At 51.7% G+C, this 21,831-nt stretch overlaps 1 protein-coding gene across 2 annotated transcripts in view; it reads left to right on the forward strand.

Moving 5' to 3' along the window:
• LOC142245126 (putative methyltransferase DDB_G0268948) overlaps positions 1-21,831 on the forward strand; it is a 179,006-nt gene that overhangs the window by 128,854 nt on the left and 28,321 nt on the right. For both annotated transcript variants that reach the window (XM_075317482.1, XM_075317483.1), the window contains exon 5: positions 7,810-7,910. In XM_075317482.1, coding sequence (XP_075173597.1) covers positions 7,810-7,910 — 101 coding nt within the window. The remainder of the gene's footprint in view (positions 1-7,809; positions 7,911-21,831) is intronic.

Consider the following 21,831-nt stretch of genomic DNA (forward strand, 5'->3'; position numbering starts at 1 on the left):
AGTTAGCAGGAGACTCTTTGGGGTATGCGGAGGGGGGATGTATTGGCTCACCAACCATTGTGGAAATTTGGCCTCCAGGTCAGCCTTCATCTGCCAATATGCAGGGTCTTCACCCACCGTGGGCTGCCTATCAGGAACCTCTGTGGACCGGGGAGCGGTGTCTGCTCTGGCCTTACAGGCCGGGGTAAATGCTGAGGTAGCCTTCTCTTGGCGGGCCGCGCCTGGCATGGCGGCGGCCTGGTCTTGGCGGGCCGCGCCCTGTAGGGCGGCGGCCTGGTCTTGGCGGGCCGCGCCCTGTATGGCGGCGGCCTGGTCTTGGCGGGCCGCGCCCGGGATGGCGGCGGCCTGGTCTTGGCGGGCCGCGCCCGGGATGGCGGCGGCCTGGTTCAGTGTCGCTGTTGCAGGGGGCTCTGTGCAGGCTGGGCTGGACGTCGCTGCAGCAGTCTGGGCTTGGCGGGCCGCGCCCTGTATGGCGGCGGCCTGGTCTTGGCGGGCCGCGCCCAGGATGGCGGCGGCCTGGTCCTGGCGGGCCGGGCAGGGCATCGCTGCAGGGACTGGGTCTTGGTGGGCCGAGCAGGGCATCGCTGCAGCCGCTGGGGCTTGGAGGGCCGCACCTGGCGTGGCTGCGGCCTGCTTCAGCGTCGCCGCACCGGACGCCTCTTCAGGGACCGCGGACGTGGCAGCAGGGGTCGGGGCACTTGCGCGGGCCGGGGCATCATTCGACTCACCCGTTGTTGGTAGCACTGGGGTCTGCGTCGTCGCCGTCCCGCCTGACACCCGGCGCGCAGCTCTCCCTTCATAGGCCCGAACCGCCGCGGTCATCTCCTGCAGTTCCATCCGTTCCTCCCGAATCTGCTCCACGACCCGGGTCTCCAGCCGGTTGCAAAACTGGGCCAGCTCTCGGTACCACCAGGCAGCGGAGCCTGGTTCTGGGTTCCTGCGGTCAGACGCCATTTCTTCTGCGCCGTCTTCTGCACGGTCTCCCAGCAGTGGACTCTTCGCTGCCTCCTGTAACAAGCTGTCCAGTTTCTGCTCTGCCTCTTTCAGTAGCTCCTCTCCCAGCAGCAGGCTTGTGGCTTCCTTTCCTTCCCGCCGTCTCTCGACGCTTCCACTCTCATAGCTGGCAAGGTCAGAACTCTGCAGGGGATCTCTGGGTAGCCACACCTCTTCGTGGGCGGTAACTTCTCCCAGCGCGGGCTGCTGTTGTTTTTCAGCGCGCTTTTCATGGTGGCAATATGGCGGCGCTTCCAATTTTTCAAGCGGACCGCCCAGGCACATGGTCACCTGTCTGAACAGGTCTAGTCCTTATCCTGTTCGTGACGCCAGATGTGAAGCCCCGCAGGTGTTGTGTCGGTGTCGGTGCGTTACCTTCAGGGACTCCACGTAGCTGGTGCTGGTCACAGGTAGGGAATCTTCGGTTTTGATCGTGACGCCACTCTCAGATTTGCGGTCAGAGGGGACCGCCACTGCAGATTAGGAGGCACCTGGGGCCGATGGTGGGTGCAGTCGGGTGTAGTAGCCTCCTGAGAGTGAGGCAAGCCCCAGGGCCCTTTGTAAAGCTGTAGTACCACAAGTCGCAGAATGACCACACACAGGCAGAGTGTCTTTCAGGGTTTTTACTCACTTCAGGTGGCAGGGTGAGTAACCCGGGCGTAGCTGGGATGAACCAGGTGGGAACCAGGTATCCTTCCGGCTGACTGTATGAGGGTGACTACAAACTCGCCTTCCTTAGCCCTTGGTGGTTTGGGGTGACCCCGACTTTGAGTCCCTATGGGGGTCACCCAGGGAAGATGCTCCAAGCCTCTCTCCCCTTCTTGTTTTGCCGTGTGCTTGTTCCCCGGGCCAGGCCACTCCAGCCTCTTGCCTCCTGTGACCTATGGGCCCTACTTGCGGTTACGTGGCTGCGGCTTTTGGTTGTTGTGGTGTGGGCTGTAAGAGCCCCACACCGGCAGGTTTAGCAGGGAAAGGTGAATCTATCCTCGCTTCGGGATCTGCCGCCCGGTTGGGCCTGGTGCTCTCTAGAAGTCTCCTTACTTCCCACTCCGTTGCACTCGCTAGCTGAAGCTGGCTTTCAGGCAGCACTTCTAGTTGACCGTTCTCCCCCGTCTGTAGTCACTGCGCGGGCGCTGTTAGACAGCATCAGCCCCACAGGTCTGCTCCTCCTCACTGAGCCCTCTGGAGTTCTCCCTCTAACTGACTCACTGCTCCTCCTCTCCTGTTCTTGCCTACGCCACCTAGCAACCAGACTCTCCACCACACCCCTTGAGAGGAGATGGAGGCTTTTAACCCCCTGCCACTATTCCAGTGGAGGTATAGGCTTTGCCCCCTCCTGGGATCCCCAGGGGTCCTCTCATGGGTACATGTGTGAGACCTGATCACTATGCGCCTGTGTTCCACACCCCTGTCAGCCTTCTGGATTACCTGTATTGTACTGTCCCCAGCATGGGTGCAGTACTCAGTGGTGCCTGACCAGGTCAGGGGCGCCACACTAGCAGATAGTGAACACTGTCTTCAGCCCTTACAAGGACTATTTTGGATTGCGCAGCAGGAACACTATCTCATAGAACGCACTGCTCTGTCCCTATACCTGTTTCTATGATTTACACAGTCGCTAGCAGCTAATGCTAAATATCTTCAGCCCTTAGAAGGACTAGTATTAGTTGGCTGGAGAAACGCTGTCCTGCACACAGTACAGTCTATCTACACTGGCAGCTCAGGAATGAATGTGCGTTCACAAAATGCCAGCAGCCTTATATAGCCCCTATGACGCAGTGCGGCCAAGCCAATTACAGTAACACCACAACAAAGATGGCTGCGGCGTTGTGGCGCCCTGGCCTAGCCAGGTCATCACAGGTACTACAACACAACACCCCTCACCCCGAGATAGGCACATCAGCCAGACACCAAATCCTTGTTGCCTCCCTGCAGGGGCTGATGTCCACACCAGGTGGGGTGGAGCCAGGCGGTTGGCCCCACCCACCGAGGAGTTCACAGTCCTGGAGGCGGGAAAAGGAAGTCAGAGAGTAGTGCAGTTAGGGAGAGTGAAAGGAGAGGAGTAAAGTGGTAGTGAGGAGCAGTCTGACCATGTCCGGGTACGTGGCCCGGGCACCAAGAGCAAGGTTGGTAGACGGTGGTGGCCGTCTGCAGGAGAGGCAGATCGATGCGGAACCGTAGGACCGGGGTCGGGCGATGGCCCGCTGGTACTGAACCGGGGAGCGAAGTGAAGCCAGCACAAACCGGCAGGGCCTGCGGACCCCGACCAGGCTTGGAGTCGCCATTAAACAGGTCAAATCCGTTAGTGACCGGAACCCCAGGGGTTTCCAAACAGCCAAGACCTGACTGAAGGCAACTGTGCAAACAGCAAAAGGGAAATACAGCTACCGCCACAGCTAGAATTCCCAGGGCCAGAGCCTGCGGGCAAAAGGGCTCCTCTGGCCCATATACAAGCTGGGGAGTGGGTTACCGGTGGGAAGCCATCGGGACCGAAGATACACAAAAGGTGCAGGGAAAGGCAGCCACCACCAACCGTCCGGGAGAAACCACAGCAGCCGGCTGCGGGACCCGTCCATCCAACCGTTTGTTTTACCGGAGACTTTGCATCCATTTGTGGCTGAGTGAGTACTACTGTGCCGACCGGCACCACGCGGCGCAGTAAGAGCGACCCTGCATCTTGCCAACCCTGTCTCCCCGTCACCTCACCGGGCCCCGGGACCACCAACCCCCTACCCACGGAGGGGAGAGAAACATCCCAGCTGCTCCCTGCCATCGCTCCCGGGATCCCCGTCAAAAGCAGCGGTGGTGCCCCCAACCTCACTACAAACCATGGGTGGCGTCACGGACCAAATCCCCAAACCCAAACTACCCACCTTTCACTCACGGGCGAGGAGCGCCGCTCGAGTCCCCGGATCCGGCCCACCGCTCGAGCCACCGAGCAGCAGCAGCAGCGCCGGACCCGAGCGTGGTGAGCGCAGCGCCCTCCCCGCCCGCGACAGCGTTACTGTGGGGGCAAGCAACGTCAGATGTGTTCATTGGCTGGAAAAAGGCGCCAGGAAGTCCAGAAATGAAAATTAAAATATCGGAGCGAATACCATATTAGCCGTCGGATACCGAATACCTCGAGTACCCCATTATCTGCCGGATACCGAATAGTGGCGAGTATATTCGCTCATCCCTATTATTAACCCTTTAGGTACTTCAAAGGCCTTTTAGTGTCCAGTAAATTGTAGTGCTCATACATTGTGCCCAGCTCGTGCTTCTGAAGCAGATTTATATACGCCTGTTGTGTGCTCTGAACTGTTGACTCTTTCTCTGTTTTTTTAACTTAGAAGATCCATTGGGTTGCCAAAGATAAAGATCAGTACAGCGGTGTTGTCTCCCTGTGCAATGGCTGATTTGACGGAGTACAGCAAATAAATAGCAGTTGACAGTACCAAATCAGAAGACTGAAAACATTGTAATGTGGCGCCCTGGACAAGCCAGGTCGTCACAGGAACTGCAATAACACACCCCACACCCCGGCTAGGCACACTGAAGTCAGACAAAAATCCTTGTTGCCTCCCTCCAGGGGCTGATGTCCACACCAGGGGGTGGGGCCAGGTGGTTGGCCCCGCCCACCGAGGAGTTCACAGTCCTGGAGGTAGGAAAAGGAAGTTGAGTGTAGTTTGCAGTGTAGTTTGGAGTTGGGAGAGTGAAGTGGTAAAGGAGCAGACTGACCGTGTCCGGGTACGTGGCCCGGGCACATACAGCAAGGTTGGCAGACGGTGGTGACCGTCTGCAGGAGGGGCTGATTGACGTGAACCGTAAGGACCGGGGACGGACGGTGGCCCGCCGGTACCGGATCGGGGAACGAAGAGAAGCCAGCACCATTTGGCAGGGCCTACGGACCCCGACCAGGCTAGGAGTCGCCGTAAAACCGGTCAAATCCATCAGCGAAGGGAACCTCCGGGGTTTCCCAGCACTCAAGACCCGATTGAAGGCAACCGCTCAAACCGTGAAGGGAAATACAGTCACCGCCAAGGCTACAGTTCCCAGGGCCAGAGCCTGCGGGCAAAAAGGGGCTCCCTCAGCATCCTTCCAAGCTGGGGAGCTGGTTACCGGTGGGAAGCCATCAGAACCGAGAACATAACACAGGTGCAGGGAAAGGCAGTCACCGCCAACCTACCGGGAGGAAAAACACCGTGGCCGTCTGTGGGACCCATCCATCCAGCGGTTTGTTTTACCGGAGACTTTGCATTCATCATTGGCTGAGTGAGTACCACTGTGCCGTGCGGCACCGCGCTGCCCCCGCGACCCTGCACCTCCCCAGGTCCCGTAACCCACCTGTCATCTCTCCCTCACCGCGCCCTGGGACAACCAAACCTCCCTACCCACGGAGGGGAGAAACAACATCCAAGCTGCTCCCCGTCATCGCTCCCGGGATCCCCGTCCAGAGCAGCGGTGGTGTCACAACCTCACCACAACCGTGGGTGGCGTCACGGACAATAAATCCCCAAAACCATCCCCCTTTTCACTCACGGGCGAGGAGCGCCACTCGAGTCCCCGGGATCCGGCCCACCGCTCGAACCACCGAGCAGCAAGCAAGCAGCAGCAGCGCCGGACCCGAGCAGTGGGTGAGCATAGCGCCCTTCCCGCCCGCGACAACTTGGCGTCACAAACAGGATCTTACTGCTCTGCCGTCTGGTAGAGGTGCGCCTTGTGACCGCCGGAGGTGTCCGGCCGAAAATTTTGAGAAGCCGCCATTTTTGGCGTAAAAAGTCCCCGCTCGAGCGTCTTCCCGAGCAGCGGAGGCGCGAAAGCCGAAACCCCGCCCCTGTAGAGGAGGAGCCGGAAAAAGACTAAGGGGGACGCGGATGGAGAGATGGCGGCGTCCTCGAATTGGAGCGCGGGAGTACCCGCCACCGGAGCGTCTAAGCTCTGGGGAAACCGGGGAGAAGTAGCCTTTGAAGACTGCGGCCCGGGTGAGCTCCCCGCCGGGACCGCTGCGTGGCTGGAGCGGGAGCTGGGCCGGTTCTGCTTGAAGGTGAGGGCACAGAGCCTGAAGCAGCTGTTGGAGTGGAAGGCGGAGATGCGCAGAATGGTTGCCATAGTGGGGGCCCGCGAGCAAGGGGCCGCTGCAGCCGTGCCGCGTCGCGATCAGTCCACCCAAGCTCCCGAACCAGCCCTGATTGCGTGGGAGCCGGGGGCCAGCACCGCAGCCGGCGGTCCAGAGAGAGTGCCTCTGATGGAAGAGGGGGTCCCGAGCACGCTGCCCCCGCCACCATTCCCAACGGCCGTCAGTGGTTCTGGACTACACTGCCTATGGAGGGAGAACCCAATGTACCGTCCAATCCCCGAGTGGGCCGACCCCCTGCGGTGGTAGCCTCCCCAAAGTCAGCGGTTCTCCGCCGTAAGTTGTTCCCCGTTGGGACCACCAGTACTGAGTTAAAGTTTTAAATGATAAGAATGAATCAACCGAAAAAGTCATCTGATTGAAAACCGTGATTGAAACGGCCATTGCCGGCAACTAGTCCCCGTAGGGACTTTCTGCCAACGATGCGTAGAAACTGCTACGGACACACCCGAGAACTGGCAGGGCAACCACAAACTTGTGGGATGTAAAAAATTGTTGGCTTAATCCGTGACCGCCTCCGGAGAGGCAGATTGGAGGAAGCGCCCGCAGTGGAGTAGGCTGGGGCCCGGCCACCACCGGAACCGGTGGCGATCCTCCGGGGGTTCAGGGATTTCCCATGGACGTGGGTCCCCTGAAAGGGACCGTAACCGCTCGGGCAGCCTGGTTCTGGACTGGGGTCAAGGGGTGCTGCCCACTTCTTAGGGGCAGCATCAGGGCCAGGTTATTTGGGCGGGGGAGAGCGGAAGCCGTGACCGTTAATAAATATATACCGTTAGCAACGTTTAAGAATGTACCTCCCGTTGTGGGAAGATTGGAAAAAAATGCTTATGTTTTACATGTTTTTACCATTTTCTATCTTTGCAGTTAACAAAAATAAAATCGGTGATGGACGGGCAGCCCGCGGACGGTCTGCAGTTTACTAAGGGGGAATGTGGTGCCCTGGAGAAGCCAGGTCGTCACAGGAACTGCAACAACACACCCCACACCCCGGCTAGGCACATCGAAGTCAGACAAAAATCCTTGTTGCCTCCCTCCAGGGGCTGATGTCCACACCAGGGGGTGGAGCCAGGCGGTTGGCCCCGCCCACCGAGGCGTTCACAGTCCTGGAGGTGGGAAAAGGAAGTTGAGTGTAGTTTGCAGTGTAGTTTGGAGTTGGGAGAGTGAAGTGGTAAAGGAGCAGACTGACCGGTACGTGGCCCAGGCACATACAGCAAGGTTGGCAGACGGTGGTGACGGTCTGCAGGAGGGGCTAATTGACGTGAACCGTAAGGACCGGGGAGGGGCGGTGGCCCGCCGGTACCGGATCGGGGAACGAAGAGAAGCCAGCACCATAAATCCCCAAAACCATCCCCCTTTTCACTCACGGGCGAGGAGCGCCACTCGAGTCCCCGGGATCCGGCCCACCACTCGAGCCACCAAGCAGCAAGCAAGCAGCAGCAGCGCCAGACCCGAGCAGTGAGTGAGCGTAGCGCCCTCCCCGCCCGCGACAGTAACACATATAGCTGTCAGGGCACAGGGCAAGCAGCAACCAGGAAAACATAGCCAGAGGAAAGTTAAGTTTTAACAGGAATTACAAAATGGAAGCATCTTTGCACAAAAATGGTAATCTCAGAAACATATTGCCTAGTGAACATGAGGAACCCAAAACATGTTAACAAATATCTCTAACAACCACAGATTTATCTTTTTTTTTTTTTTAGGTATGGGATATTTTTGCCAAACATCTTAATAATTCAGTAAATGAAATGTTTTGTCAGTACCAAAATGTTTATGAGGCCATTCCCCTAAAAGACAAGGAACAGTAAGTTTTTACTTATCTAATTTTAATTTTCCATTCATGCGCAAAGACCACATTTTTTCCAGCTCTCCAGAAATGTTGATTGCATTAGAATCAGTAAAAGATTTTGTTACAGTTCCCGAACTATTGTCTTTGCAATTGTTTCAAATTACATTGATTAAAGGGAACCAATCACCAGGATTTTTGTATATAACCTAAAGCCAGTTCTATTGTAGCGCCCAGAGAAGGGGGTACTCGGTCCCAGGCGGGGTCACTCTGATGGCCATTGCCCGATCTCGTGCTCTAAGCTTCTTTTGTTAATGAGGGGTATTTACAGGGGAGATAAGAGTTTTTTTCATGTGATGCCACCTGCGGGTTGCGGTTAATATTGAGAACCGCCGCTGCTCAATGTGGGTACTCCCAGGGCTGGTGGTAGTAGTGGCAGCTCCGCAGGTAGGGCTGTGCCTGGGAGATGTAGCGGGGCAATAATCGAGACCACAACAGGTTGTCTTTAAAAGTCTCTACTCACTGTGGACCCAGGGGTTGCTGGTTCAGGTCCCCGGAGGACCAGTGCCAATGTAGTGACTCAGGTTGCTCTGTCCCCGGCACTCTCTGTAGGTTGAGTCCCCGTAGCGTGGAGCATTTGGGGACCACAACTGTCCTTTGTGGTGTACAGTCTCCTCCGTACGGCGGGCAGTGCCGACCCTGCGGGGAGGTAAGTGTCCGAACCCCGATCCTAGTTTACTGCTGATGCCCCCGGATTATTTGGTTTGGTGAAGTTCGTGAAGGTGTCCTCACCGGGCAGGTATTTGCCAAACAGTCTAAAACTTGCGCTTGACCTAGGGCCCTGTGCCTCGTGCGTGCTCCGGTCCCAGCGGTATCTCGGTACCCGTCCTGGGGACCTCTCTCCTGTGCCCCCGGGGTCACCGTTACACGGACCCAGCTCAGGCACGTCTGCACACCTCTCCTGTGTGCTACTCGACTCCTCTCTGACTGACTGACCCCTCCCACCAGGCTGGCTATACCCAGGGACTCTTTCCCATGGCGACCATCCCCTTACGTGGTTAACCCTCTATGCCCAGTGTTGAGAGGAGAACTAGGATTTAGATTGTGTTTTGGTGGAATTGGCACTGGTACTCCAGGTCCCAGGGGGTAGGTTCTGCATCCCCTAGTGGATGCAGTTCCTTGTAGTGCCCTGAGGGTATCAGGGTTGCTACACTATACTGGCACTGTCAGGCTGATTCTCTTTATACTTTTAGTGGCCAGGTCGGATGTTTAGGTTTTGAAATCCAAGAAAGTAAAGTTTATAAAATCGGCAGCGTCTTGAGTGACAGCAGCTGAGGATCAGATAATATCTGGGGGATACTCATAGTTACCCCCTCCCCCTGTTAGAAATTTCATAAGTATTATACAATCGACCTAGCAGGACATGTGGTGAGATCATACCCATGTGACCAGAAGGGGCGGGGCCTCACCCAACAAAGCTGATACCACAAAGCAACATTTTTCTGTTGGCTGAGGGCCTTCTGAGTATGACCTCACACAGGTCCTGCAAGGGAAAAAGTGAATTGTTTGTTTAATACTTATGCTAATTCTAGCAGGCGGAGGAGATAACTATGAATACAACCCAGATATTATCTGATCCTCAGCTGCTATCATTCAAGAAGCTGTCGATTTTATAAACTTTACTTCTTGTGTTTGAAAAGCTATACATCCGAGCTGACCACTACACTTATGTATAGAATCTGCCTGATAGTGCTAGTATAGCACTGGCTTTAGGATATATACGAAAATCCTGATGATTGGTTTCCTTTAAAGTATTCAGTGATTTTGGTGCCAACAATGTCTGAACGGATTTATATCATGTTTATGATGCTGATTAAGAATATGACTTTGTTTTTGACGGATTGGCTCTAGTTTGTGAGATACTGTATTTAATAATAGTTAATTGATGTATTAATGCAATGCTGTTGAAAAGCATTCATAATGGCAAGAATATTATTATTTTTCCTACAAAGAAAAACCAAGGAAAAAATTGTGAAAAAATACCCTGCTGTAACTAAATAAAAGCATAGTGCATATAAACATAGGGTACTTAGTAAACACTGTTTTTGATCAAAAAAAGCATAAAGCTATCCCACCAATGCCAAGGTGTACCCAGTTGGGATAGTACCTACACTCTCTAATATTAAAATCTTACCATGGGTCTAAAATAGGCCTCAATGTGGCTAAGGGCTGAGAGCGACCGGGTCCCAACAGGACACACACAGTCAGGGGGATTCACAGAATGAAATGTCCAGCTCGCTGAGAAGGGGGCCACTCCCTGTTTGTACTGAATACAAAAAAACTACATAAAAACAAAAAAGTGAGCCGGAGTATGAGATGGTATACATGGTACTTGTGAGACCATGTTCACACTGGCCATGAGACAAAGAAAAACCAAGGAAAAAATTGTGAAAAAATACCCTGCTGTAACTAAATAAAAGCATAGTGCATATAAACATAGGGTACTTAGTAAACACTGTTTTTGATCAAAAAAAGCATAAAGCTATCCCACCAACGCCAAGGTGTACCCAGTTGGGATAGTACCTACACTCTCTAATATTAAAACCTTACCATGGGTCTAAAATAGGCCTCAATGTGGCTAAGGGCTGAGAGCAACCCGGTCCCAACAGGACACACACAGTCAGGGGGATTCACAGAATGAAATGAAATGTCCAGCTCGCTGAGAATCCCCCTGACTGTGTGTGTGACTGTGGGATAGCTTTATGCTTTTTTTGATCAAAAACAGTGTTTACTAAGTACCCTATGTTTATATGCACTATCCCCGGTCAGATCATTGGATGACGGAGACGTCACTTCAATGATGTATTTCCTACCTTTAATTAGGGCGGTTCTTATGTGATTGGCCGGTTGTTAAAAACCCCCCTCGCAGCCATACGCTTTCAGAGAAGTCCACGGAGCGTGTTCCCTACACATATATGTTTACTTTGGTAAGTACCTCTGGAGATGCAGTTAGTTGATTAGAGTTCCTTAGACGCTGAATCGTATTTTCTCGCTTCTTTTATATGCAGCAATATAATCGTGAGGGACTTCCTCTCTTTATCTGGTATTGTCTAATTCGACCTTATTTCAGGTAGGAAATGACTTTGAGGTGTCCTACATTTAGGGACATTGATAATTTTCCTTGTAATGGTGTCTTTTTCATATGTGTCCCCTTATAGACATCCAATTTTGGATAATTACAGGACGGCTTTCTGAATATGTATCATTGAATGGTCCCATAAACAATTGATTTTTATATCTTTGATGATACCGTGGCGGTAGGTTATATCGTTAATTCGACAATAGTCTTTGTACATTTCCGTATTATCATTCTGTTTGTTTTTAATAGAAGAACGGATTGACCTAAACACGTGGTATAGTCATTCCCCCGTGAGGCTATTAAGGCGGCCGGGTGAAATAATAATTACTAGAACCCTCATTCAAAGAAAAAAAAAAAAAAATTTTTTTCTAAACATAACAGGTAAATTTTACCCACACTAGGGATATGATGTTTTATACTCATTTAGTTAAAAATGTTTTTCATAATCCTTTTGCTATGAAATATTCTTTGTATATACAAGGTTTTTTTCTGCAATACCAGGTCTGTTTTTGATACGGTGGATCCATATAGGAGGATCTCATAAAGGAAGAGCGTATTTTATTCTGCATCTCCATCGGTACATAGGGTAATCATCTATATTGGTCTATCCGGACACTTATCCCTTTGGTTTTCAATGTCTTTTTGCACAAATTTTCACGTTTTTTCACAGTACTATTCTCCTTCACCAAATGGTTATAAGGGTATTTCACTATTCTTTTATCATATGATAATTCTCTGTATATGATAACTGTCATTTTTTCTTGTTTGTATCTTGGATATAGATAAGTCCTTTCTGAAGAAGACCGAATTAGGTCGAAAACGTTTATTTATGGACTTTTTTCTTTTTGAATAAAAAAATCAGTGTGAACATTACATTCGTTTAAGTCTCTAATTGGGGTAATTATGAGTGCCGGAGTTCTTTCCTATAATTAATTAATTTTCTCCAGAGCACCGAATTGGTGAAGCAGGGTCCTAACTTAGCTGGACATTTCATTCTGTGAATCCCCCTGACTGTGTGTGTCCTGTTGGGACCCGGTCGCTCTCAGCCCTTAGCCACATTGAGGCCTATTTTAGACCCATGGTAAGGTTTTAATATTAGAGAGTGTAGGTACTATCCCAACTGGGTACACCTTGGCGTTGGTGGGATAGCTTTATGCTTTTTTTGATCAAAAACAGTGTTTACTAAGTACCCTATGTTTATATGCACTATGCTTTTATTTAGTTACAGCAGGGTATTTTTTCACAATTTTTTCCTTGGTTTTTCTTTGTCTCATGGCCAGTGTGAACATGGTCTCACAAGTACCATGTATACCATCTCATACTCCGGCTCACTTTTTTGTTTTTATTTTTCCTACAACTAGTAAATAAACAGTCTAAAATAATTTAAAAAAAAACATAAATATCTAACAGTGACAGGAAACGTTATGTATGATATGATTAGTTAATACAATATTAGTTCGTTATTATTTGTTACTAATTTAATGTATGTCATCAGTACAATCATGTTGGAGACTCTAGCAGTAGTCTGCTGTGCTATCATGTGTATGTCCCATCTGTCTTGATATCTCTCCTCCACCACCTTCATATCCTGGTGGAATCTCTCGTCATGTTCCTCGCTGAAATCTCCAAAATTATCTGGAAATCTATTTAAATGGTAATGGAGATAGTGCATCTTTATGCTCAAATCTTGCACCATTTCTTCATAATTGCTCTGTGATTATCCAAGTAGTTCTTCGTAATGTGGCACCCCAGTTGTCCGGTTGCCACAGTAGCGTAGCCTTCCTCACAGCGGGTGATGCTATGCCTGGAAGCAAGGGGTTGGGTCCTATTGTGATCCAGTGACCGAGGAGAGTCAGAAAAAGAGCAATAACTCGGAAACCCAAAAAATGAGCAGAGTGGCTGGAACCTTAACGGACTGCAGACCTAATACTGATGTGAAGCCCTGGCCATCAGGTTGTCACAAGGGTGCCGTGCAATCTACCCTCTGCATGGTACCCGATCCTCCTTGGTTATGAGTCCTGTCCCTTTGGTGTTGCTAAGAACAGGTATACACAAATCCTGAGGAACACTCTGCACCACACTTACCAGACACCCATGGGGCAGTCTGAGGGGAATAGGGCCACCCAGATGGAGGGATGGTAGAAGGAGGACCAGAAGTGTCAGTCAGTAGTCAGTTTGAGTACAGCGGTGACAGTAAAAGGTCACGCTGCGGAGCTGGGCTCCTGTACCCGTCCCAGGTGCCAGACGTTGGCCTGGCCTGGAAGGGGCTGGAACCCCGGTCGCAGGGGGTAGTGACAGGGGGCACGGTACTGCCACGGATGGCAGTTCGGCGGCCTTGTGCTACAACTGGGCCGGGGCCATGGCACGACAGGGTACGCGGACCCTAGGCTAGGAAGTAGCTTTATGCAGCCCAGTAATTCACCCGATGATGACGAAGTCTTCACAAGCCGTTCTCCACCCGCTCCAAAATCAGGGTACTAGCGCAACGAGGGGGATAGGACTTCCCAAAACCATCTAGAAAATCCCAAGCGGGAACCCTGAGAGCAAGCTGACTCCGCTAGCCACGCGGGTGAGTGGGACCCGAGTAGTTTCAGGCAAAAGGGATCCACAAAGAGTAAACACAGTGCAAAGGGACAAGGCTTCAGACCAGCCAGCAACGCCAAAAAGGCGTCCGTCTTCAAACAAAGGCTACAGGGCATTCAGGACTTTGGTTTACCCGGTGTTGGCGTTAGAATCTCTGGACTATGTGAGTACATTGTGCACCTTTACTCCCGACGGGTCCCCAGCCTGCCATCACCGAGCCCCGGGACACCTTCCCCCTGCCCACGGAGGGGTTAATATCACAAGCTGCCATCCCATCGCTCCCGGGCGCTCTCTCCCAAATGCAGCAGCGGTGGTATCCCACTTTACCACGACCCGTGGGTGACGTCACAAACATTATTTAATGTTTCCACCCCTTTTGTAAATATCTTTCCCCCTTTTTCATTTCGAGCGGCCGCGTGACCCCGCCTCGGGTCCGGAGACCCCCTCGAGCCACTGTGGATCCGGATCCGAGCAGCCCGTCTGCTGTCGCGAGGGCGGCACACCCTCAAAAATCTTGGCGTCATGAATGGATGCGAGCAGGACCCATTTACCTAGGTGACGTGCACCTTGAAAAGTGAAGTCCGGGAGTCCAAGTCCTTTTTCCTGCGACGTCCGCTATTTTTCCGCTGTTTTTCGCGGCAAAAATGTCATCTTCCTCAGAAAGTGCGCGAAGCCGAAGCTCCGCCCTTCGTCTTCAGCCTGAAACAGGAACCGGAAGTTCCCAGAGGGCCACAGCGCGCGAAAGAGTGCTGGGAGAAAACCAAGGGGCATGCCTGAATGTAGCGAAAGCGGAAGAGAAGCAGGGATGCCAGGACTCTGCGATACTGTTCCTGGACATCGTAGAGGCAAGATGGCGAAGAAGCGTAACTGCGCAATAGAGGATCCAGCGCCCAGCGTGGCTAAACAGAGGGGGATGCAGCGAGCAGCTGCAGCAGTGCGAACCCGCGAGAATGTAGACCCACGTGTGGAGCGGATAAGCGGTCACCCAGTTCCTGTTGATTTCACTGATCCGGCTGATGCGGCTGAGGGATCCGGGCCACCCCTGCTCATGGCAAGCACTTGTCCACCGCCGCCTCTGTCTCCTGCCCTGGCTGAACCTGGGACGCTACCTGCGCCACCGGCAGCGGATCCTGTAGCCCCCGAACGGGATGACCAGTCCGAGATTTCCGACCAGATTGACCCGGTTACCGAGGATTCGGAACCAGAAGAGATAATAGGAGATTCAAGTTCCAGTACCCCAGAAGCAGCATGGGTGCCACGTTATGGAGGAAATGGACGCAGAATGAGGTTGTTGTCATGAGCCCAGATGGCGTTAGAGATCATGGAAATGGAAGTAGAGTCCACTTCAGATGAGGAGATCTCCGCTGACAACATGGAAGTTGAAGTAGTACCAAACTGCCGTTGCTGTGGTTTATCGGGGCACTATGCAAGGATGTGTCCAGGAGGTGCCCAGCATTAAAGGGACTGGAACCTGTATGCCTAAAGTTACGTGGACTGCCACTTTTGTTGACCGTCCTCAGTGTTCAAATGAGGAGGCTGTCGGGGGCCAACAACAGGGTCCCTGATGGAAGGTGGCAGCCAAGTTTCCTGCAAGTAGACTGCGCCTTCCTTGTTGAGCTTCTTTCCGCTCTTGTTCCAGGGAAGAAGCCATCAGGGCCTTGAGAGGTGCATGGTGCCAGGGGGCCCCGGTGGGGGACGGTGCAAGGGGCAATAGCTGCCAGGTTGCTCAGGGAAAAAAGTTAACAATGCCATAGAATTGTTAGGTATTGGTGCTTTCTTTTGTTGTTTTTCACAGTTTGTTATTTTTCATATATAAACTGCTAGAAAATTAGTGCTTTAATGAAAAAGTTTTAAATTGAACGGAAAAGTAACCTGATTTTCCTCTAGATTTGCTACAAGTGTACACCCGGTACATGGACTTTGTTGATTTTTCAAGGACTTTGTTGTTTTATTAGTTAAGTAAAAATGGATCACTGTCACAGGACTGGCATGACCAACACAAACTTGTGTCTTGTACATAATTGCACCTCCTGTGCCCACAAGAGTCGTCTGACACATCCCGGGACTTAACCCGGTCAAGGATCCACCTTAGGTTTCCAGGGGGAACAGGTTGTTTGGGCGGTGGGTCATTGGGATCCGTGATGTTGGGACTGGACTGTCGCAGGAAGGGACTGCAAAAGGGCAGGTTGAGTTCCCGCTGCCATCAAAACCGGTGACGTCCTTGTGTTGGCAGATGAACTCAAAAGAATAGTATCGTTCAAGTAAAAGGGCCTCCCTAATGTGGGATGAACCTTTCAATAAATGTTATTTATGTTAACCTTTTTCTTACAAGTTCAATAAATGCTTGGTGTCCTGTAGCTCGCGGACAAGCTACGTTTAACCAAGGGGGAATGTGACGCCCTGGCCTATCAGGTCATTACAAGGGTGTCGTGCAATCTGCCCTTCTGCATGGTACCCACTCCTCCTTGGTTACGGGTCCTGTCCCTTTGGTGTTGCTAAGAACAGGTATACACAAATCCTGAGGAACACTCTGCACCACACCCACCAGACACCCATTGGGCGGCCTGAGGGGAATAGGGCCACCCAGATGGAGGGATGGTAGAAGGAGGGCCAGAAGTGTCAGTCAGTAGTCAGTTTGAGTGCAGCGGTGACAGTAAAAGGTCACGCTGCGGAGCTGGGCTCCTGTACCCGTCCCAGGTGCCAGACGTTGGCCTGGCCTGAAAGGAGCTGGAACCCCGGTCACAGGGGGTAGTGACATGGGGCACGGTACTGCCACAGAGGGCAGTTCGGCCACCTTGTGCTACAACCGGGCAGGGGCCAGGGCACGACGTGGTACGCAGACCCTAGGCTGGGAAGTAGCTTTATGCAGCCCAGTAATTCACCCGACGAGGACGAAGTCTTCACGAGCCGTTCTCCACCCTCTCCAAAATCGTGGTACTAGCACAACGAGGGGGATAGGACTTTCCAAAACCGTCCAGAAAATCCCAAGCGTGAACCCTGAGAGCAAGTTCACTCCGCTAGCCACGCGGGTGAGCAGGACCCGAGTAGTTTCAGGCAAAAGGGATCCACAAAGAGTAAACACAGTGCCAAGGCTTCAGACCAACCAGCAATGCCAAAAGGGCACGAACCCAGCATGTTCAAACAAAGGCTACAGGGCATTCAGGACTTTGGTTTACCCGGTGTCGGTGTCAGAATCTCTGGACTGTGTGAGTACGTTGTGCCCCTTTACTCCCGACGGGTCCCCAGCCTGCCATCACCGAGCCCCGGGACACCTTCCCCCTGCCCACGGAGGGGTTAATATCACAAGCTGCCATCCTAACGCTCCCGGGCGCTCTCTCCCAAACGCAGCAGCGGTGGTATCCCACTTTACCACGATCCGTGGGTGGCGTCACGAACATTATTTAATTTTTTCACCGCCTTTGTAAATATCTTTCCCCCTTTTTCATTTCGAGAAGCCGCACAACCCTGCCTCAGGTCGGGAGACCCTGCGAGCCACTGTGGATCCGGATCTGAGCAGCCCGTCGGCTGTTGCGGGGGTGGCACACTGACACACAACTAGAAGTAGCCGTGGGATGAGCCTACGATGACCTAGTTGTCTCGACACAGCCGGAGAACTAAATACTCTAACAGAGAGAAATGTGGAAAAGCTAATCTGCCTCATAGTAGTCCCCAAAGATATAGATATCCCCCCACATGTATAGATTATGGTGATATAGGAAAACACAATACGTAGCTAGAGAACAGAGTCAGCAAAGATGAGGCCCAAAACTATCTGCATAGGAAAGAATAGGAAAAAGCACTGACTGCAGCCGTAAAAACCCTAATAAATACCAGCACGCCTGACATGGAAAAATACTGAGCCTGAACAGTCTCTCCCCCGCTATATCAGTACTCTGATGTTACTGGGAACCAAGAAAAACATTGATATAGAGAGGGGACTGAATATTGTACCAAGCATTACAAAACACAATACATAACAGAACATGGAGCAAGATACACAAATACTCCTAGCAGGGAATAATCCAATTCCCCCAGGAACTCCACACAGGCAAAATCACAAGAAAGTGAAAAACCATAAGGAAAGGTACAAGACCAACTTATGTGAGAGGAGTTCTGGTAGACACAGAGAACAGTGCTGTTTTCAGGAAGTTCTTAGAACACAGGAAATCCAATTGAGCACTGGCAAGGAACAAAAGGAGCTACATAGTTATATAGGCCCAAACCAAATGGCCTGATTGCAAATCCTACAAAGCTGTCCAGTTCCCACTCAGCAAGTCAACTGCATTATCAGCACTGGCCATAAGAGGATAACCCCACACTAGAATCTAATTAAAATGTATTCACAACAGGGTCCCATGCTAGGTAGCATCTGCAGTACACACTTTCCTAACTCCAGACCAGAAGGGGGAGCTCAAACACCCAGTTCATGGGGAGCTTTCCTGTGCATTCTGGCCTGGGGGAGGTGTTAGTAACACACACACATGAAAGTGAAACTAGTCAGAACAAGTCAGGAGCAGTGGAGAGAAGACGGTCTCTGAGAAGGGAGCTGCGACATAGCTTCTTCAGGGCCGAGCGCAGAGGACCGGACACCGGAGTCCAAGGCTGTGTGGTTACTGAAGTCCCCGGAGCTGAATCCGGAGGGCAGGAGACTGCAGGTCTTTTGGCCCACAGAGTGCCCGGGGCACAGCAGCATAGTAGAGAAAGGAGCCGTGACCGGAGGAGCGGCACCAGTAAAAGGTTTGCGCTGCCTGCTATATGAGTGAGAACCAGTACCGACACAAGGAAGAGGGCCGCAGCGTAGCTTCAAGCCGCAGGGACCCACACATTACAGCGCAAGAAGGAAGGCCTCAGAACCCACCCGGCTAGGTGGATCCCCTCAATTTCTTCCAGGCTGACCGGAACGCTGTTACAAGCTGATCAAGTCTCCCAGGCCTGTATCATCTTCCACTGAATGAAAGGTAAAGGAAACTACAGCCCCTCTGTTGTCCTGTTATTACTGGCGTCCTCGGTCGCGCACCCTAACGTTAAGTCCCTCCATCATTTGTGAGGACTACTACTCCCAAAAGCCCTTGGGCCCAGCTCTACCTGTGGAGAGCTATACCAACTCTGCTGCATCACCTCTGACCCCCAGGGAACTGAATAGCGGCGGCGGCACCTATCTTGCTGCATACCACAGGTGGCGTCACGACATATCCTCTGTAAATAATCCTCACCACCATCATCTTAAACGACACCGCCGGGATCATGGAACCAGGCCCTGTTGCCGTGACATTCTCCGAGCAGATCAAAGCCAGCCTGGTAACGAGTAACCACAGGCCCCGGTGGGGGGGTGTCAACTTGGCATCACAAACAGGATTTTGTGCCCGTTACTACAGGTACTGTGTGCCTAGAGACTGTATACTGAGTACTGGTGAATCGAGCAGTTGCCGCCATTAGCCATGCGGCGCGTGCGAAGCAAAGGGGCATGCCATTGTGGACGGAACCTAGAAAGGGAGCGAAGAGGAGCCCCGCCGACGGAGCCTGGCTGAGGTTCACTAGAGGTGAGGAACATGTCCAACCCGGAAGGGCATCAGGCTGCCGCTGCCCCTGTAATGCCACTCTCTATGCCATAAATACCGGGAACGGCATAGTTACTGCAGTACTCGGGGGAGTCGCACACCCTGAGCGACTTCAAGGAAAGATTGTGTAATTTGTTTGAAGTATACCCCCTGGCTGAGGGCCAGAAAGTGAGCATCCTAATCGGCCAGTTAACCAGTGCGACTCAGCGGGAGGTAAAGTCCTAGCTGGACACTGAAAAAAGAACTGTGGGACAAGTCCTGGCCAGGTTAAAAGACACTTTTGATACCCACATGGCAGCGGAGATAAAGATGAAGTGGTTTGGGTGCAAACAAAGGGTGCAGGACAGTGTACGGGACTATGCTCTGAACCTTCAGGAGGTGATGAGGGCTATTAGTTAGGTACCCGGATTATTGAGATTACCTTGCTGTTGGTGTCCAGGCTTACATGCATTGGCCAATACATAAACTAAAAATCACGTTTTTTCATATAGCAGTAATGCAGTACCAGAGTTCCCTTATAAATTGTTGGCTTTTTAGTATGTAGCTGTATGCATCTTATATTGACTATGTTTTTTCAGCTAGCACCTATTCACACTTGTTGGATGTGCTGGTCAGTTTTTTTGAAATATTTGTAGTCATCAAGGACTAGAGATGAGCGAACCGGTCCCGGTTCGGCTCGAGGTCGGTTCGCCGAACGGGGGTCCCGTTCGAGTTCGGTTCGTCGAACGTTCGACGAACCAAACTCGAACGTATAGGCTATAATGGGAGGCAATCACAAACACATAAAAATGCATTATAAATGTACACAAACAGTTAATAAACATTGCCATAACACTTACCGGTCCCCGCGATCCCTTCTGCACTCTGTCTCCTGCCGCTATTCCATCCGATGATCGCTTAATCCTCCCGGTGACCTGCACTGCCAGCAGAGATGCAGGACCTATCGTGACGTCAAAATAGCCATGTGACCAGTCACGTGGCTATTATCTCATTGGCTACAGACTGGTCACATGACTATGACGCGTCATGTAGGACCTGCGAGTGCATCTCTCCGGTACACGGTGCACATATGTGTATCGCCGTGTATCGGCGACATTCTCTAGCACACGGTCGACTCCCCGTTCCGTTAGGGACCGGCTGACACAGCCAGTCATTAACGGAGATCACCGTTGCAATAGCAACGCAGTTAGCGGTGACGTCACCGCTAACCGCGGCTCCGAGAGCACCGTTGCTATGGTAACGCGTCTGTCAGCGTTACCGCTGTTACCGCTGACAGCCAGCACTGATCACTCACGGAGTGAAGGCTGCATGCTGCTTCCCGATTGTAGTGAGGATTGTAGTGAGGATGAGGTTCCCCAGCCCCAAGTGATGAGCTGGTGAACCTCATCCTTCCTCACTACAATCGTCACTACTACTACACTAGAAAGAAAGAAGACAGAAGAGCAGGATCGTGGAGGGCTGACAGGGGGTAATAAAGATGGAGTCTCTAATGTGTGTGTGTGTGTATTTATTTCTATTAAAGTATTTTTTCTCTGTGTGGTGTTTTTTTTTAACCCTTTATTGGAGATTCTTAATGGCCGGGTCAAACGTGCCTGACATTAAGAATCTCTGGCTTAATACTGGCTAGTAAAACAAAGCCAGTATTAACTCATGATTACCCAACAAGCCACCCGGCTCCAGGGCTGTTGGAAGAGTTGGATACAGCGCCAGATGATGGCGCTTCTATGAGAGCGCCATTTTCTGGGACGGCTGCGGACTGAAATCCTCAGCAGAGGCGCCCAGAAACCTCGGGCTAACCTGTGCTGCGGATTCCAATCCCCAGCTGCCTAGTTGTACCCGGCTGGACACAAAAATGGGGCGAAGCCCACGTCATTTGTTTTTTAAATATTTCATGAAATAAGTGAAATAATTAAAAAAAAACGGGCTTCCCTATATTTTTAGTTCCCAGCCGGGTACAAATGGGCAACTGGGGGTTGGAGGCAGCCCGTGGCTGCCTGCTGTACCTGGCTAGCATACAAAAATATGGCGAAGCCCACGTCATTTTTTTGGTGGGCAAAAAAATTCTGCATACAGTCCTGGATGGAGTATGCTGAGCCTTGTAGTTCTGCAGCTGCTGTCTGCTCTTCTCCATACAGATAGACAGCAGCTGCAGAACTACAAGGCTCAGCATACTCCATCCAGGACTGTATGCAGAAGTTTTTTGCCCCCTGAAAAAATTATGTGGGCTTCGCCATATTTTTGTATGCTAGCCAGGTACAGCAGGCAGGTACGGCTGCCCCCAATCCCCAGTTGCCTATTTGTACCCGGCTGGGAACCAAAAATAAAGGGAAGCCCTATTTTTATTATTTCATGAATTTCATGAAATAATTAGAAAACAAATGACGTAGGCTTCGCCCCATTTTTGTGTCCAGCCAGGTACAACTAGGCAGCTGGGGATTGGAATCCGCAGCACAGGTTGGCCTGAGCTTTCTGGGCCCCACTGCTGCGAATTGCAGTCTGCAGCCGCCTCAGAAAATGGCATTTTCATAGAAGCGCCATATTCTAGCGCTGTATCCAACTCTTCCAGCACCTGCCTGCTATACCTGGCTAGCATACAAAAATATGGCGAAGATCACGTCCTTTTTTTGTAGTTTTTTGGCAAAAAAAATAAAAAAATGCT

This window comes from Anomaloglossus baeobatrachus, chromosome 7 (genome assembly GCF_048569485.1).
Source record: "Anomaloglossus baeobatrachus isolate aAnoBae1 chromosome 7, aAnoBae1.hap1, whole genome shotgun sequence".
NCBI classification, from domain to species: Eukaryota; Metazoa; Chordata; class Amphibia; order Anura; family Aromobatidae; genus Anomaloglossus; species Anomaloglossus baeobatrachus.